Source organism: Chelonoidis abingdonii, chromosome 1 (assembly GCF_003597395.2).
Source record: "Chelonoidis abingdonii isolate Lonesome George chromosome 1, CheloAbing_2.0, whole genome shotgun sequence".
NCBI classification, from domain to species: Eukaryota; Metazoa; Chordata; order Testudines; family Testudinidae; genus Chelonoidis; species Chelonoidis abingdonii.
In genome coordinates this window covers 366,837,569-366,856,546 of record NC_133769.1, presented here as the reverse complement: position 1 = coordinate 366,856,546, position 18,978 = coordinate 366,837,569, and the positions used below count along the sequence as shown (strand labels likewise).

The following is an 18,978-nucleotide window of genomic DNA, read 5'->3' as shown; positions in this document are numbered from 1 at the left end:
GTACAGCTGTCACCTAAATAGCCAGAATACACAGCGTAGCCACATTATAGCATTGAAGGTATAATTATAGTACAGACAGATAAAAAAAATATTAGACAACTTTAGTTCTCAACATTGCTGGGGGGAGGAGGAGATTTCCAGCCCATTCCCATCCCAAATTCTCAGGATCTGCAGCAGCACCCTTTTCACCCCTTCCCCCACCCCCCGGCTTGGCCTGGGTCCTGGCCCCAGGGACTGCTTTGTCCCTTAGGCTTTGTGCCCAAGGCAGCAGCCACGTGTGGCGCTGCTCCTCCTGCAGGGGGCGCCCTCTCCTGCTGAGCCTCCTCTGGCCAGCTGCTGAAACCCCTGCAGTCAGGTTCGCACAAGGCTTCCTTAGGGCTTAACCCCTTCCTGCCTGCACTACAGCCGGAGGGAGAGGAGGCGGCTGGACTGTGTTAGTGGCCAGCAGCGGCCTGGAGGCTTTAGCCACCTGGAGGCGCTGTGCGGGTGGGAAGGGATTGGAGCTTCTTCCAATCATGAGGGGAGAAGGGGTGAGCTCTGATGGCCTAGCACCACCCTCCCAGTGCCGAAAGGCTGCTGCTGGCCACATTCTGGGGAGCGCGTGACCCCACGTGCTCCACCCATGTGTCGCTTCTCTGATCATGTCTTTCCCATAGCGCATATGGAAAAAATGGTGGGGGCCACGGGTCCCTGGCCTCCCCTGGTTCCCCAGTGCATGGAAGACACATTGAAGAAACGCTTGCAGCTCCCGAGCGTCAGTCTGAGTGTTGCTGCCCTATAGAGACAATCCAGGCTGTGTGTCTGCTCATCCCAGGGGGCACCTCCCAGTCCCTGCACTGATCCACATGACTGCTGCTCAGGCCTCCTGCATACCCCTTCTCGGGTGTATCTCCCTTCTGCTTGGGAGATATCGGCCTGCGTTTTAAACAGCTAGATGGAGGCAGGTGGGAAGGGGTCTGTGCTATCAAGCCGGAAAAGCATGTCTGTGCGTGTCTATACGATGCGTCTCTGTTGGACTGTATCCATCTAGCCCACCCTTCCTGTGCCGTCCAGCTGGGTGCGGTGCAAGTCCTGTGGGGCAGATTAGCTCCGAAGCAGAAATACCCCAGTGCATGTTTCTCAAGCGTACATGCTCTTACCTCCTTGAGCTTGGCTTGCTAAGGGAGCAGTCAGGAGTCCCTGCGTTCCCCGCTGGCACTGCTAGCTCACCAAGGCTAACCAGCCGCTCCCATCCCGTTACAGCTCATACATCTACCAGAAGCGCTGGGTGAAGCTAGACGCCGACTACCTCCGCTATTTTGACAGCGAAAAGGTGAGTGGGGAGGCAGGTTGGGCCAGTGGGTAGGGAGGGCGCTAGCCTGGCCCTTGACAGCTCTGAGTTCAATGCCTTGCTCTGTCACAGACTTTCTGTGTGACCGTGAGCCAGTCACTTAGCCTTTCTGGGCCTCAGTTCCTCGTCTGTACAATGGGAATACCAGCCCCTCTGCCGTGTGGAGGAGAAATGCGTTAAAGGTTGTGCGTGTGGTGCTCAGATACTGCAGTCGTGAGGCTGTGTAGGTACCTAATCTAGATGGCTTGTCTTTGAAATCGGCCACCCAGGGTGGGACTGACGTGTAGTTTGGAGCTTCCCCCAGGGATGGAGACGTGCTCTTCTGGTTCGGGTTCCCCTCTGCTTTCCAGAAACCAGAACAGAGTGACAATAACTTGCATTGGACAGTTGGGCTGTGCACTAGAGCTCCCAAGCTAAGCAGCACTAGGCCTGGTCAGGAGGTGGAAGGGAGCCCCCCGCCCCGCCCAGATCCAGGGTGATGTGAAGAGTAGTGCTTGTCTCTGAGTCAGCCCAGGATTGGCACAGCCTTTCAGACGAGGGATTTTCATCTGCTTGTAGTCATGGAAGGTTCCACTTACTGCCAGAGTTGGTGTGGAATGCAGCCACCTCTGGGGTGGGCGGCAGTAGAAGTTTTTAACAGCACACAGGAGTGCTGGGCACTGCTTTAGTACAGGGAGTGGGTAAGGATATCGTGTCCAAGGAGGACTGAGGTTAATAGAATGGGGTCGACCCCTCTGCTGGAGTGACGGTGCTGTGGGGTCTCTCCTGACTATGAGTAGAGCTGATGGTGGCATGTCCTGACAGTCATGGGGCTCTCAGCCTCAGGTAGTGCTAGCACATGGGTGGTTCCTTGGGTCTGTTACCCGCCTGCTGCGTCGCTGGGGGTGTGGTTGTGACCTGTGTGACTCTCTGCTGCAGGACACATACTCCAAGCGCTTCATTCCGGTGACCTCAATAGTCCGTGTGGCCAGCATCGGGGACCAGAAATTCGAGGTGATCACTAACAACAGGACCTTCGCCTTCCGGGCTGAGAGTGATGGTGAGTGGCACAGTTTCTCCAGGGCTGTCACATGCAGGGTGGGGAGAAGGAAGCAGAGAATAGGGAAGCAGCTGTTCCTGTTTCTCCTGCCTGCTTTGGGGAGCTGAACCCCCTACGCTGGTGATGGGTAAGACATCTATCTGGGCGCTCTCAGTCCCTCTGTTCCCTTGTATGTTGCTCAGGCTGGTGTCTCCAGGGACAGACGATTCCCCCCAGCCCTGTGGGGAGACCATTCCACAGCCTGGTAGCAGAAGAGGGTTCCCAGGAGTAAGCTGTCATTTTCCTTTACTCACTCCTGTCCCATTGCTCCTGGTTATTGCCCATTGACCCCTCCGCCCCCCGTCTCAGTAATCCCTCTCCCTCCTGATGATCATACCCCGAGAATGGGATCATGCCCTCCCCACCCCTTTGCCCTCCTTTAGCTGAGCTTTGGCTCCGGCTTCTTCCAGCAAGTCACTCTCAGTCCAGACCAACATCCAAAGCAGCTAAGAGCTTTGGGGGCAGTGACTGAATTTCCTGCTCTTTCCCCCTGCCTGGCCCCCCAGAAGAGCCGGGGGGGTGGGGGCAGCTTCCTGCTGTGCACCTGAGCAGTGAGGAGCGCTGGAGGAGCACTCCCTGCCCGGCGGGTCGAGGCCACTGCCTCTCTATGTGGCTAGCCCTTGCTGCTCTGTAGAGCAAAGTGCCAAGCTGGAAATCCACGCTCTTGCGCCCCAGCGCCCCCGCATGTGTCCCCAGTGAGCGGGGGCGGGACTCTGCTCGCTCTGCCCAATGTGTGCACCAGCTTTGGAGCTCTTCCTCGGGCCTGATGGCAGGCCCAACTCCCAGCTGACCCCGAGCCCTGTCTGCCCTGCAGCGGATCGTAACGAGTGGATGAGGACCCTCCAGCAGATGGTGGACGAGCGGAAGTTCAAGGGCTTGAACAGGATATCCCTGTTCCAGCCGCCCACCAGTGCCTTGGACTCAGTGGACAAGTGCGGGCTGCTGGAGCTGCGGGGCTTTAAGAACAAGCTGTATGTGGTGGTGGCTGGAGATAAGGTTTTCCTGTACAAGAATGCCGAGGTCTGTATCCACGGAGCCTGTCTCCTTCCAGGGGTATTGAAATGCAACAGCTCAGACCCCTGCCAAGGGACAGGGGGTGGAGTCATGGCCCAACTCGAACTGCTTCTCACGCCCGTCTTTCTCCTCCCCCTCCCACTTCCCCCCTCTTCGTTCATGCCATCCCCACTTCGCTCCTTACCTGCTCCCGCCCTTCTCCTCTGAGTCCGCTCCCTCTGGGCCCTTTCCCTGGGGCTGCCAAGAGAGTTTGTGAGCAAGGTTATTATGAGCCGTAGGAGTGAGAGCAGCTAGCGCCTGACACTGGGTCCCCATTGTGCTGGGAGCTGCATATTCACAGGCTTCAACGCTACGCGCTCAAACTGGACAAGGCAGGCAAAGCGTGGTGGGGGGGCGGACGGCTCATTTTACACATGGGCAGTGGAGGCAGTGGGTAGATGAAGGGTTGTGCCCGAGGTCCCGCAGGGAGTCAAGACAGAGCAGGAAATGAACCCGGCTCTCCGGTCCAGCCCTTTGACCCCTGTAGTCCCATCCACCCTCCAAGGAGGTGTTGGGAAGTGGAGATCAGACCAGGAGTTTAGTCCCACAGTGCAGAGAGCTGTTACCAGCTTTGCCCATTACTTTGCGGTACGCTCATTTTTTTGGGTTACTCCTCAGGAGGGGAGCGGGGTGTCTGTAATTCTATCAATGTACTGTTTGTGTCACTTGTGTTCTCGTATGGAGCTCTACTTCCCCCTGCTGCAAGTCCCCTCCCCATGGAGCTACCCTGGAGGACCTAGATTCCCCTAGGCTGGGTTCTTCCAGCCCCAGAATCAGACAAACACACTCATTAACAGAGCGTGTCTGAGAGGACCTGGTTAATCAGCACTCCCAAGCTGACCCCTTATATGTCCCTGGACTCAGTAGGCTGGGTCGAACAGCACCTCCAAGCTGTAACCCTCATATGCCACATGCACCGCACTGGAATACAGTACGCCCAAACAGGCTGGGTCGAGCAGCACTTCCTAGCTGCCACTCTCATATGTCCCAGGTTCAGTAACTTTCATGTTACAATTGTCTGGTAGCGAAAACCTCACAGGATTTTTGGGCGCTGCAGGGATCTTTTAGCCTAGGTACGAGGAGCGTTGCTGCAGAGCAAACGAGGTGTGGTAAAGCCTTCTGTCCCAGATCTGGACTTTAGCGTCCAAAATCTGGGTGCTTACCTGAAACTCCCCCAAGCTCACTACCTGCTTGGATATTTTTCTCGCTGCCACCAACTAGGACTATTGGGGTTCCTAGTACCCCCCCCCCCGAGTCACCCCAACCTTCCCCTGGGGGACCCCCAAGACCCAGAGCCCTGGGTCTCCCTCTCTTCTCTCCCAGCTTCCCCCCCTTCCCTGGGTTAGCCGGTGCGAGACTAGACTTCACTCTTTGAATACAACCGGAGAGGCAATCTAGCGTCCCCGAGGCTATGCATTCACAGCTAATCACAGCTAGCACACAAGGAGATTCCCCCTCCCTGGTCTCGTAGCAGTAACTAGAGAAAAACTTCAAACACAAGAGAACAGAGATGATTCTTTTTCTCTTTCCCCGTAGCCTGCTCTTTCCCTGGAAACAATAGGAAAATAGCCCACAGCCTGGCTTTTCCCTTCCCTTTGCCTCACTAGGAAAAGAAACTCCCACCAGTTTTCAAAAGAACTTTATATAAAAAGAAAGAAAATACAAAACAATAATCTTGCATTAAGAAACTCAATACAGGCTCTTGCTTATAAGAAAATAAGAATAAACAGTCTGATTTAAAAGATAGCCCGATTAAACCAGTCCAGCAAATCAACATACATGTAAATACAACACAAAGCTCATCATAGCCGAATTACTTTGCTTTCCTTTGTACTCACAGATGTTTAGGAGAAACTTTGAGATAAGATGGAGTTAGAAGAAAACTTGTTTACCCATAGCCGAGGAAACAACAAAGACCCCGAGTATACAAATTCCCGCCCCTGACTTTAAACAATCCAGTTCTCTGATTGGTCCTCTGGTCAGGTGTTTGGTTCTCTTTGTTCCCCCTTTACAGGAAAAAGAAAATTAACCCTTACCTTACCTATCTACTTATGACACGAGGAAACCAAAAAACACCTACAGGGAGGATGCGGGTGGGGGGAGAGAAGCAACCAGCTTAACCATGAAAGTTTTTTATTGCCAGTAATACTATAGGGGAGCCAAGCAAACAAAACAGTTATAATATTAAATCTAACTTAAACTGGATTCTAAAAGTCATGTTTAGAAAACTGTAACTGATCTCACAAGTCAGGGTCAGAAGGCTGTACCTAGAGAGAGAGCTGGATTCTCACCACTCTGTGAAGCTAGAATCAATTGGGGGTCCCCGGTGGTGGTGGTAGCTGAGGGTCCGGAGTGCTGGAGACAGGCAGAGCCCCCAGCATGATCAGTCAGAAGATGAAGTCCCAGTGGAACTGATGCAGATTTTGGATCCAGGCATCAGAAGACTTTCCTGAGCATGGGTAGGGGTTTTTGTAGAGAAACAACAATCATTCAAGGGGGAACACTAGATTTGTTTATGTGTAAACAAGGGAGATACCAAAGTTTTGTTCAGGCTAGAGCATGGGAGCTGATCGTTCCTGGCTTTGGGCGGTGTTCCTTGGAGGGAGTTCACAATGCAGTTAGGCAGCTTCCCTATTTTGGATACCAATAAAGGATTTATTACTAGAACTGGTCTGGTAACTGCTGAGCTGGGTGTGTGCAGGAGTGGGCTCATTAACAGCTGGAGCAGAAATCCCCCATCATGCACTGCTTTCCTGCTTTTCTGATCCCAGAGTTCCATGTGGTTCTTGCCTTGCAATCTCTGGTCTCCATTCTGGATGCTAATGGAGAGGCCTCCCAGTCCCATCTTTGATGCAAATGAGGCTCGGGGAGTTCCCTTAATCCTGTCCTTCTCTCAGGGGTTTAGGTGTGTCTCCCACTGCCTTTTCATTGCTTTTTGTAAGTCTTCTGATTGGTTTTGGCTCAAGCAGAGGCTGGTGGGTGAAAAAGGTCTTTTGTGAGTCTAACAGGCTGGGTCCTGCGCCCTGGTTCCCCAAGAACACAGAGCTGCTAGGTAACAGAGGGGCACAGGACCCCGGTGTGAGTTGTGCTGGAGGTGGGAGTGCGAAGTGGTGCCCCCCTGATGTGCCCTAGCCTTGCGTCCCTCCGCCCTGTCTCACCAGGAGGGGAGAGTTGTCTGCAACACAACTTGAAGGAACTCTGCAGACTGTGGTCTCTTTAAGCCCTGGCACAGACTCTTCTCCTACAAAGACCTTGCATGCCGCTCCTGAAAAGTGGACACGGCTTCATGGCACAGACCTCGCCATCTGGGTCTGTCCAGTGCAACGAGATCCCAGGTTTTAATGTCTGTCTTAGAATCATAGAACTGGAAGGGACCTCGAGAGGTTGTCTAGTCCAGTCCCCTGCGCTGAGGCAGGGTTAGTATTATCTAGACAACCCCTGGCAGGTGTTTGTCCAGCCTGCTCTTAAATATCCCCAGTGATGGAGATTCCACAACCTCCCTAGACAATTTATTCCAGTGCTTAACCACCCTGACAGTTAGGAAGTTTTTCCTAATCTCCAACCTAAACCTCCCTTGCTGCAATTTAAGCTCATTGCTTCTTGTCCTATCCTCAGAGGTTAAGGAGAACAATTTTTCCTCTCTCTTCTTGTAACAACCTTTTACATTATCATGTCCCCCCCTGTCCCCAGTCTCATCTCAAGACTAAACAAACCCAATTTTTTTCAATCGTCCCTCATTAGTCATGTTTTCTAGACCTTTAATCGTTTTTGTTGCTTTTCTCTGGAATTTCTCCAGTTTGCCCACATCTTTCCTGAAATGTGGTGCCCAGAACTGGACACAATACTCCAGCTGAGGCCTAATCAGCATAGAGTAGAGCAGAAGAATTACTTCTTGTGTCTTGCTTACAACACTCCTGTTAATACATCCCAGAATGATGTTTGCTTTCTTGTAGCAGTGTTCACTCGTATTCATCTTGCGTGCTTTCAGGTTGGCCTTCAAGGTGTCTTTATATATGAGGATGGGTCATTCCTTACAGCAGGTTTCTATGCTCAGCTGGCCATAGAACACCACTTTTGGTATATGGGAAACCTCCTACCCAGCGAAGTTGAGACCTGATGAGCATACTCCGGAAGCCGGAGATTGGACATCTCTCAAGGACTTCATGCTTAGTTCTGTGGCAAACACACCATTAAAAATCCTTTGTAACCTCTAATTCAAGATACAGGAAAGAAGAACAAACAGTTAAAGCATTTGAAATGCAAAATATTAAGGAGCTTTTCTTTTAACTGCGGCATTGTTCTCTCGCCCTTGAGCTGCAAAAAGTTTCTGGAAGGAAAACTTCCTTGTTTGTCAGTCTTCTGAGATGGTATCAAAGAAGACTTTCCCTTGTGGGGGGAAAGAGCCGAAGTCAGCTGAGATGGGCTGGAAGTGCTGGTGCTGAAGTCCAGTTCTGTCTCCTAAGACAAGAGAAACACACACAAAAGGGGAGAGAAAAAGAGCAGCAAAGAGAGAAAATGCAGTGCCTGTCTCTGGAGCTGACTTACTTGCACCTGCAGTGCTGGAAGGATGCAGGCCCAGCACATGGTCTTGGTCTTATCACCCACCTGGCAAACTCATACCATAGTCAGGCTGCGTACAGCACTGCTTTTATCTGCCTCATTCTGGTCACAAGCTTGCAGCTGTGTTGCAAAATACAGTCTTGGCTGGCTGCGTCCAGCTCTGATCAGACAGCACTGAAAAGGAGAGGGATAGGAAAGAGAAGAGGTAAGGGGTGGAAGGAAAAGGACACACGGGGGGCAGAGACCGGGGGTGTGTTACAAAGTCTCACGTCCCAGGAGGTGTTTGCTATTCAGCGGCGCCAGCGGACCTAGTGATGTCCCTCTCTCGGCCCAGTGTGGTCAGGACATCTCTTGGGATCAGGACAACAAAGGTGGCCCCATGGTGTTGTGATGGATCCTGGGGTCCCAGGGGAGGGGGGGAGTGGCAGCCATAATGGTAAAGCTCACTCCAGTGATTGTTGGCAGACAGCTGCTAATTTGCCCCTCGACTCCTTTTCCTTTTCAGAACCCCAGAAGGGAGTGATGGGCGGAACAGTCCATCCCCTCATTAGATCGTACACCGATTCGGCCTCGTTTCCCACACACCAAGTTTGGTCCATTGATTTCCGGGCCCGCGCTGCTTTGGTTTGGTCCATTGATTTCCCGTCCTGCAGTGCTCTGCTTTGGTCCATTGATTTCCCGTCCCGTGCTGCTCTGGTTTGGTCCATTGATTTCCCGTCCCGCGCTGCTCTGGTTTGGTCCATTGATTTCCCATCTTGCGCTGCTCTGCTTTGGTCCATTGATTTCCCATCCTGCGCTGCTCTGCTTTGGTCCATTGATTTCCCATCCTGCACTGCTCTGGTTTGGTCCATTGATTTCCCGTCCTGTGCTGCTCTGGTTTAGTCCATTGATTTCCGGGCCCGCGCTGCTCTGGTTTGGTCCATTGATTTCCCGTCCTGTGCTGCTCTGGTTTAGTCCATTGATTTCCGGGCCCGCGCTGCTCTGGTTTGGTCCATTGATTTCCCGTCCTGTGCTGCTCTGGTTTAGTCCATTGATTTCCGGGCCCGCGCTGCTCTGGTTTGGTCCATTGATTTCCCGTCCTGTGCTGCTCTGGTTTAGTCCATTGATTTCCGGGCCCGCGCTGCTCTGGTTTGCTCCATTGATTTCCCGTCCTGTGCTGCTCTGGTTTGCTCCATTGATTTCCGGGCCCGTGCTGCTCTGCTTTGGTCCATTGATTTCCGGGCCTGCGCTGCTCTTGTTTGCCAGGTGTGATCTTAACCCAGTGCTTGAGTTATGCCTGGAGGCCTTTGTTGTGTGGTTTCATTGGCTCCGTCTGGCTCCCTTTTGCACCTGATCCCATCGCCGTTTGTTGGTACAGGTCATTGTGACCTTTCAGAAACTTTCATGCACTTTGCCCCAGTTGAGCTCCCAGTGAGTCTGCCTGTGCAGGCCAGTTACCACGACGCGTTTCCGGGGCTTGAGGGCCCCAGCAGCGACCATGGCACTGTCAGCACTGGGTGCGATAGGGCTGGTATTGGCAGCTGTAGGCTGGGTGCCCAAGGCTGGAGTTTGTCTGCTGCCCCCTTCTCACTTGGCGGCTTTGCTCCCACATGCAGAACAGCCGTAGGTGCCTCTGGACTGACCTTGTGGGTCCCATACTATTGGTTTTTAACCCTTTCCTGGCTGTTCTTGCCCCATCAGGATTATCGACAGGGGATCGGAATCACCTACATTGAGATGAATGTGGGGAACGTGAAGGACGTGGACAGAAGAGGATTTGATCTGACGACACCTTACAGGATCTTCAGGTGGGGGGGGTGGTCTAGGTGCTGTGCTCCATGGGTGCTGGTCCCTCCCCTGCCGTACAACACAGGGCTCCCCCTGGCCACCCCATTCCCCCACATGACTCTCTGGTGTCTTTCAGCTTCTCGGCAGACTCGGACCAGGAGAAGGACGAGTGGGTGGAGGCCATGCAGCAGTCCATCACCGAGGCCCTCTCCAACTCGGAGGTTGCGGAGAGGATCTGGTTGGTGGAGGCAAACCGGTTCTGCGCAGACTGCGGGTCGCCCAAACCCGACTGGGCCTCCATCAACCTTTGTGTCGTCATCTGCAAGAGATGCGCAGGTACGGGCTGAGACCAGGGGGTGTGAGCCAGGGGGACGGTGATGGGCCAGTGAGCTTAGAGCATGGTGCACCCCTGGCTTCAGCAAGGGGACCGGGCTTTGCCTCTTCCTCCGTCACCCCTGACTGGGCCGATCCTTCTCGCCCTCCTCAGGAATTGCCTAGACTTGTGGCTGTCTCAGCCATTTCGGAGGCAGGGTCAGGAGCCCCCCTAGTGAACACCTGTGGAATTGCCTCCTCCAGGGGGAGATTCTTCCTAACTCAGAAACAGGGACCTCGGAGTCCTTCTGACACAGGATCCGTGCAGGGGCCGCATCAGCCAGGTCCAGACGAGGCTGCTCATTGCCCAAGTGCACGTTCCACTCCACGGCGAGACTTCACTGAGCAGCCCGGCAACCGCAGCGGAGCCCTGAGGGGCCCTTTCAGGAGTGTCTGTCATTAAGCGTGTCCAGGCTTCTAAGTTTTGCCAGCCCAGCTGGGTTGGCTAGAAATGTGAAACAAAACACCCCCCTCACCGACATACCTGTGCCGGCAGCTCCCCGGTGGAGACAGCTCTGCTGGCTTCCAGTGCTTGTGATGGCTTCGCTAATGTCCTTCAGGGAGCTGGCGGAGCTCTGCCAGCCAAATTCCTTTTGCCTGCATGCGCTGCCTCTCCACTAGGGGGCTCTGCTGGCAAAGCTGTTCAGGAGTAGCTTTACCAGCAGAGGCCCTGTAGTGTAGACAAGCCCTGAGCAGATGGTATTAGTCCACTTCCCAGCGGCCAAGGCAGTGGGCTGGAGATGACCCAGCAATGCAGATCTTGTTCCAACTCTACTAGCTGTGATTCTCTGGTGGTTGTCTGCATCACAAAACCGCCACGGGTTGGAAAAAACAGGGAGACTGAAGTGTTCTCCTGTCTACAGCGACACCCTGTTAGGATATAGATATTCGAATAACCCCCTAACACACCCTCTTGGGAAGAGGGGGGATGCTTACCTGGCACTGAGCAGGATAACCTCGCCGTAGTTGATACCGTTATCCGCTTCTGCAGATGGGGAAACTGAGGCAGAGAGGCTATAGCACTAACCCGGAGTTCCTGGCTCTCAGACTCATGCTCAAACCATGAGACCGTGCTGCTGTCCCTAATGAGATGTTTGCTTTTGTTTGTCTGACCCACAGGAGAACATCGGGGGCTGGGGCCAAGCATCACCAAAGTGCGGAGCCTGAAGATGGACAGAAAGGTGTGGACAGAGGAGCTGATCGAGGTATCGGTGCAGATTCCCATTGGCTGGTTGCTGGAAAGGGGGCACTTTCGTAGCCATCTGTGAAATCGGGCCCTTATTTGATACTCAGACACTTGCGAGGCCTGTGGCAAACGGTACAGAGCCAGAATGACTGGGTACCTGCTTCTGGGAAGTTCGAAACTGCCAGTCAAACCCATGTGGGCTGATTCTGAGCTCCTGTACCCCGTGGTATCTGTATTCCCTGATGGATGCTGCTGTGACGTAGAATCGCCAGCTTTGCTTCTGTAGCTTCCGCCCTCTGGAGACATTCCCTATTGCTCCTATGGATCTGGAAATAAACCTGCCCCAATGCCGCCATTCAGGGTGTGAGCGAGCCCGTGTCTGGGACCAGGAGCCCGAATGCACCTGGCTGCAGATAGCCGAGCTGGCGGATCAGTCACTGCCGAGGAGTTCAGGAGCGGGGCAAAGGGAGGTAAGGTGTTAATAGCGCCTCTGCACAGCTTTATTTTGAAGGAGGAGAGGCCGATCTGTCAAGAGTCAGAAACAGCTGCACTGAGAGCAGCTGGAAAGCTGCTGATCCAGGCGTGGTGACTGCATCTTGAGTAACCGGAGCCCGGAGGGCGGGGGAGGCTGTGTTTTGTTCCTGCAGAAATACTGAGGATATGTTCTCAAGCAGCAAAGCCGGCTCAGGAGGTGACGAGTGGGCGAAAGAGGCCGTCCCCTCTTAGGGTCCGGTTTGGAACTGGCTGAGGCTGGCCAGCATCTCAGGGTACGTCTCCACTGGATCAGAGGTGTGACGGCTGCCTGCAGGACATTCCCGAGCTAGCTTTGCCGGAGCTTGAGGCACAAGCAGTGAAGCTGTGGCAGTGCAGGCTAGCCGTTGGACTTCATGTGCCCCGGGTCCCCTGCACTCCTGCTGCTTCACTGCTGTTGGTACTTGCTAGCGCGGGGGTGTGTTCACATGCTGCTGTCACACCTCTCCCTGCGGTGGAGACAGACCCTTAGCGCTGTCACTGCCCGGTGTGGCTGCCTGAGCTCTTGGCCTGCTGTAAGTTTTATGCTGCGCCCATCACCAAGCTCTTTGGTGGCCAGTGTGGAATAGATTGCTGGCTCTCAGACGGGCTCCTGGGGATCAGAGTAGGACAGGATTCTCAGCGGGAAGGAGTCTTGATGTTCCCTGCTCCTCGCAGCCGCTCCCTGGATGTGCATCTCTCGTAATCAGCCTCTACTTACAGTTCCCCGCCCAACTACCGGGGGGGCAGGCTGCTCCCACAGAGCCAGGCTTGGGTGGGACTACGAGGAGCGAGTTTCTTCATGTGCGAAGAGTGAATGGAGGCTGCTGTCTCGATCAGTGCTGATTGTGAATCAAGAGTGCAGCGCAAGTAGGAAGAACAAAACCGGGGTCTGCAGGAGAGAGCACAGTGTGCATATGCATCTCCTCTGATAATCTGCACAGAGCAGGACACAACATGGCTGCCTCTTGCTCTCGGCAGGCAGCCTTGTGCTTGGTGAGTTCAGGAAGGGATTCTTGCACCTCCCCCTTGAATCAGATTCAGGCCACCCCACTGCTGTGTTCCCTGCAAACCCTAGACTTAGAGACTTTAAGGCCAGAAAGACCCACAGTGATAATCTAGTCTGACCTTCTGCGCATTGCAGGCCACAGAACCTCACCCATCCCACCTGCAATAGACCCAAAGCCTCTGGCGAGTTACTGACATTCTCCGACCCTCTCCACACACCAGAAAGGACCGTACACATCCAGCACATGGATCTGGCGGTGGGGTCTGACTATGCACTCAAAGCTGGTGGAAGCATGGAGGGAGCTGGCAGGGGGACGCAGACACCAGTCGATACCTAACACCTGGATGCTCTCAATAAACATTCCCTGACACGAACGGAGCCAACGCTGCATTCTGACAAGTATCAGAGGGGTAGCCGTGTTAGTCTGGATCTGTAAAAGCAGCAAAGAATCCTGTGGCACCTGATAGACTAACAGACGTTTTGGAGCATGAGCTTTTGTGGGTGAATACCCACCTCGTCAGATGAATGTGAGAGTGCCGGCACCCAAGACACCCCTGGCTGCCTCTTGCGTCTCCACCTGATCTGGTGCAGGGGCCATTTCACTTCCCCATCCACCCCCCCACCACGGTGACGGCCCACCGAAGGGGTGACGGCTGAATGTGTCGCAGGGAGCTGCCCATTTGGGAAGCCATGTTAGCCACAAGGGAGGGCCTGGCTCTGCAAAGCCGTGCATAGCTTGGGCCCTGGCTGTCTGCGAGAGCACCCTACGGTCAGCCAGCACGCCTGCGCCAACAGCCTCTGATCGAGGTTCTGGGGCAGGTCGTGTGTCTCCTCTCGTCCTCCCCGTCGCTGCACCTGTGACCGGGCAGGGCGTTCTCCACTCGGGGATCCCGCCTTCATCTGAGACAGCTGCCGTCTCTTGACATTTGGACCTAGCGTCTGCTCGTGGGAGGTAGGTCACTGGCTGCACAGGCCTCAGCACGGCTCTGCCTCCATCACACACTGCAGGGACTGTCCCCACTTTGGCTGTTCTGAGGCGAAACCAGACAGTTGTCAGCCTGCCTGAGTCATTCCCATCAGGAGCCCGGCGCTCCCAGCCGCAGGCAGGCTGTTTCTCCTCACCGTCCAGTCAGACTCAGGGCCCCACGCCAAGGAGCAGCCAGGCAGGGACTGAGCCTTCCCCACCCTTCTCCAGGACAATGGGATCTGGAAGCAAAGCGCGGCATGCTGGGAGATTCATCTGCTACCAGGGTGGCCAAAGCTGCTTGCAGCTCGGCCCGTGTCCACCTGGAGCCTGGCTGTGTCCGGCCTCTGCGTTCCAGACACCTCTCCCCTGCCCCAGAGTCAGCTCCTGCCTGCGCCTGCATCCCACGGCCGCATCCTGAAAGTGCTTCCAGCTGCTCTCCCTAGCTGTGGGTGGCAGGTTTCTGCTCTCCCTGCTCCAAGGCTACGTTAACCCCCAATGGTCCCCACCATGTGACGTGCAGAGAAATCAGCTGACAGCAAAATGGGGATGTTCCCCCTTTAGATCTCACCCCCCTCCGTACTTCCGCAGCTCCCTCTCCGCCCAGAGAGAGACCAGGACCCTCCACCACTGTCAGTTCCTTCTTAGACCATCTCCTGACTTTCTAGTCCCTTCCCTCTCCCCGCTCTGATACTTGCTCTCGCCTTGGGAAGTGTTTAGCTGTGGTGATGATGGTGTTTTCTGTGCACTGCCCTTTTGAATTACAAAGGGCTCTGTTCACTGCTGAGTCAGGCAGCCATTTTGTGTCCAGGGCAGTGCAGACAGTCAGACACACACCCTGCACTCTCTCCTGGAATCTGCATCGTTGTTCTTCCTTATGTTCTCCACCAACAGTAAAAGCAGTGCCCTTGGCCTGTGCTCAGGAACAACCCTACAATAACAAACCAGTATGTGAAGCCCTGTGCTTGTGAACAACCCTACAATAACAAAGCAGCGGATACAGACCAGCACTTGTGAGCGACCCCACAATAACAAACCAGTGTGTGTGGCCTGGAACTCATGAGCAGCCCTTTAATAACAAACCAGCATGTACAAACCAGTGCAGGAGGAAGAACATCAGTAAGGAAATGTGTGACTCAACGTGCAGAGGCTGCTCTGGGTGAAAATGAGGAGCAATCGCTTTAAAACGTCAGTGTCCTTTTTGTAACCTGCAGCTGGAGCCGGCAAGCCTCCGTGTGGCTCAACAGAGGTTATTCTGTGGCAGGAAAGGGGGTGGGGGATTGGCTGCCCTGCCAGACCATAGGCTCAACGGCTGAGCGGTGTTCTCTGGACTGGGGTCCATAGGAAAGGTGAGTTTGGGCCAGCCAGGGCCCTCGGGGCGGGGAACAATCCCAGTCTGGCTGAAGGAACGGGGGGATGAACGAACAGCCTGACGATTAGCTGGTCTCCATGTCTGTCTGCAGACACCACACAATGGGGGATTTCACATGTGAACAGCAAACGGGACTCCCACATCCGTGCTGGGGCATTCAGTTACCAGCTCTCTCTCCCCCACCCCTAGTTCTTATACTGCTGCCCCTCCCCATGGTATCTGATCTCCGATTCATAGGTTGGTACACTACAGAGCCAGAAGGGGCCGCTGAGATCACGTCGTCTGATCTCCTGTTGAATCCAGGCTGTAGGAGTTCCTGGGATTCATTTGCTTGTCTGTCCGTCTGTCTCTTTGTTCCATGCGCACCAGGCCCCTAGCCCAACCTTCCTCACTCAGCCCACCCCTTGGGAAAAGCCTCAGGGAACACACGGGCTTTGCACGTGCCCTGCGGGTGAGCCATTGGGCTGTTGGACTGAGTGTTAATGACAGGCAGGTTGGCGCTGTTCTCCCCCTTTGACCACACCCAGAGCTGCGCGAGGCACCAGCCCTACACGGTTTGTCTTGCGTCCAGCGGAGATCCATGGGGGATGCGGGAAGGGCAATGGGGAGGCGGTGGCACTGGCACAGAGGTGCCAGTCTGTGCCGCTCACTCTGCCATCACTGTTTTTTATCCCCAGCTGTTCTGCCAGGTTGGGAACTGCGTGGCGAATCAGTTCTGGGCAGCCAACGTGCCCCCCAGCGAGGCTATCCATGTGGCGAGTGGGAGCCAGGAGCGGAGACGCTTCCTCATAGCCAAGTACAAGGAGGGCAAGTATCGGCGCTACCACCCACTCTTCGGCAACCAGGAGGAGCTCAACAAGGTTGGTGCCTAGTGGTCTCGAGATCACACTCAGGGGGAGGACCGGTCTGCAGGCCTCGCTCCCGGCAAGGGGTCTCCATCGCCTGGAGACGGTGAGCAGGTGGGGCCTTCTCCACCCAGGGCCTGCGTGCTAAAGAGCCTCCTTCAACGCTGGATTTTCCTCCTCGTGTTCTGCAGAGGCAGCACGGCCTAGTGGGAGGGGCTCAGGCCTGGGAGCTGGGATCTCCTAAGGGTGGTTCTGCCTGACTCGCTCTGGGAGCTTTGCTCAGCTGCCAAAGCACAAATGTTCACAAATGGGCCACGGATGGTGACACTGATTTTCAGAGGGGCCAGGTACCCACAGCTCCAGTCGATAGCAGGAGAAGCTGTGGGAGCCCAGGCAGTGACCCAAGTGGTGAGCCTCACGTCTGACCTCCTCTGTCCCTAAAATCTATGAATCTATGAAATCAGCTCCAAGGTCTTGCAGGTTGATCACCCAGAAGAGGCTGCCTGGCTCCCTGCTTCAGTTTCCCCCATCTGTGAAATGGGCATGCTCCTGTCTGACCGACACGTGCTCAGTGTTATTGTCTGTGATGTGTGTGTTGTATACAGGGGAGGTGTGATGCACCGGGGGGAGGGGTGGCTCAGGTCGGGCTCTGTGGGGTGGTCAGGTAGTTTGCCTGGTGCTTGGTTAAATGTTGGTTTTCAATAAATAGATGTTAAACTGACGCCTGGCCTGCTCTTAGCCAAGAGATCCCAGATCTCAACCTGGGAGGCTAATCCAATTGTTCTGGCCAAATTCCAGTTAAGAAATAACATTCTGTCTCCCTGAAATTCCCTCTGCAGTGTCTCAGGTATGGTTGTAACGTGTCATGAAATCTTGCTGTGTGCTATTCAGTAGCTGCTGTGTGCCACCCCAGAGGTGACTGCATTTCAGACCTGGATGAAGTGATTCCAGTGTACAGTCTGTAGCTTGCTTTGTGGCAGATGGGGTCTGTATAATTGCCAGTTCTTTTCCTTAGCACCTGCAGTGCCCACTGAGCTCTTGATCAAAGTGTGTGGGGTAAACAAACGCTTTAAGTTCTCACGTTGCAGTGACCCTGTGGGGCAATCAGAAGGCTCCTTGCATGGCAATGGAATCCAGGCCAGGACTTAGGTGAGGCCGTGCAGACTCTGTCTAGGAGTTAGAGAGCTCTGGAGAACCACAGGGTCTGTCTGCGGCCAGCAGCCTTAGTACCAGCCTTAGTACCGAATTCAATGTATAATGTTCCCTGCAGACCCTGGCTGGCTTTGGAGGAGACCTGGCACAAACGCCTTCCTTTTCTCTGTCCCAGAGATGGCAGCTTGTGCCTTCCAGTTCAGGCAGAGGCTTCCACTCTGAACAGCGCTCAGATTCTCTTCTCTCTCCCCCTAGCTTTCTGCAGGGGATCCGTCCCTGGCTGCATCTCCACTCTGCCGGTTGGGGGCCGCTTAGTCCTGAGATCCCAGGTCCTCCCTGGGCTGTGGCTGGTTGGGAGGGAGATGGCTGGAGCTTTGCTCTTTCTTGGAGCTGGAAAGAAAGGAGAAGGCACAAACTAAAAATAATCCGCTCGGCAAATCCAGCAGGATACCGCAGGAGGAGCTGGGTGGATGGAGTGATCAGAACATCGGGGTCTGGAGTCTTGGCTCACCCCCTCCCACCCGGACCTCTGGCATCATCCCCGGCACATCGTCTGGGCAGGGATGGTGTCTCTGGCCTCTGCTTGCCAGGAGCTGGGACTGGACGACAGGGGATGAATCAGTTGGTGATGACCTGGTCTGTTCATTCCCTTTGGGGGAAGCTGTCAGTGGCCACTGTCAGAAGACAGGACACTGGGCTGGATGGACCTTGGTCTGACCCAGTCTGGCCACTCTTACGTTCTCATGTCACCCAGGCCTGTTCTCTGTGAGCATAATGCTGCATTTGCTTTCTTCCCATGATCCTATCCACGGGGCCAGTGTCTCCCCTCATAATGCTGGGGATAGACCATGCCTGAGGATCCCGGTCCTCCAGGCCAGCCATCCACTCCTGCGCCCCACCAGCCCCCATCCCTGTACCTCAGATCCTGTTCATTCATGCCTCATACGCAGTCTGCTGGCAAGGCTGGTCTCACTGCTGCGGCAGGGGTGCTCTAGCAGTATTTGCCCCAGGTGCGTATTGGCCTTGGCTGCAGCCTGTAGGGACAGAGGCTGGGAACCAAATGTCAAGACCATCCAGGGACCTGGCAGTTTCATTTCATCTCTTAGTCCAGTACAAAGGTCTGAACAGGACAGACTGAAACTTGCATCTGGCCTAGATCCCATCCTCCCTGAGGGCTAGTGGATTTGTTCAGCCTGAAAAGAACTGATCTTGACTGAACAACAACTCGAGGGCTGGGTCTCCCGCAGGCATCTTTGCCATGATCGCTGTGTGTGTGCGGCTAGGAATCGCATGGGGACCCTGGTCTATTCCAGGTGTTGACAGTCCCTGAACACCAAATGGCTTTCAAGCCCCCAGCTCATTACAAGTTCCTCTTGCAAAGCTGGCCGAGCTTGTAAGCGTTGCAGGGCAGGGGGCAGGAGTGGTCGGCCCAAGCGTAATACCCCTCTCCCCCCCGCGCCATGGGTGGACAGCGGGTTTTGAACCAGGGCGCTTCAGCACCGAAGTAGGCTTGAGCTAAAGGAGTAGCTCCTCTAGCAGTAGTAGGCTGTTATCCTCTAGTGGCTCAGTCACTAGGGGGCAATATGATTCACACATTGTGCTGCCTACTTGTGTTACTTAATTCCTGTTATTGGCCGCTCACACCAAGTGAGTGAAGTCTACTGGGACTCAGAATCACTGCTTCAGAAGGATCATTAGCACCGTAGCCCGGACCTCTGCCGCTTGAGCAAGAGGAATAACTTCTTTGGCTGGTAGCGGTAGTAAGAAATTATCCTCTAAA

General features: G+C 54.6%; 1 protein-coding gene across 13 annotated transcripts in view; it reads left to right on the top strand.

The window, feature by feature from the left end:
- Positions 1 to 18,978, top strand: part of ARAP1 (ArfGAP with RhoGAP domain, ankyrin repeat and PH domain 1) — a 187,946-nt gene that overhangs the window by 119,277 nt on the left and 49,691 nt on the right. For all 13 annotated transcript variants that reach the window (XM_075061840.1, XM_075061841.1, XM_075061842.1 and 10 more), the window contains 7 exons: positions 1,243 to 1,312; positions 2,249 to 2,369; positions 3,223 to 3,428; positions 9,702 to 9,808; positions 9,925 to 10,124; positions 11,280 to 11,365; positions 15,879 to 16,061. In XM_075061840.1, the coding sequence (XP_074917941.1) occupies positions 1,243 to 1,312; positions 2,249 to 2,369; positions 3,223 to 3,428; positions 9,702 to 9,808; positions 9,925 to 10,124; positions 11,280 to 11,365; positions 15,879 to 16,061 (973 nt within the window). The remainder of the gene's footprint in view (positions 1 to 1,242; positions 1,313 to 2,248; positions 2,370 to 3,222; positions 3,429 to 9,701; positions 9,809 to 9,924; positions 10,125 to 11,279; positions 11,366 to 15,878; positions 16,062 to 18,978) is intronic.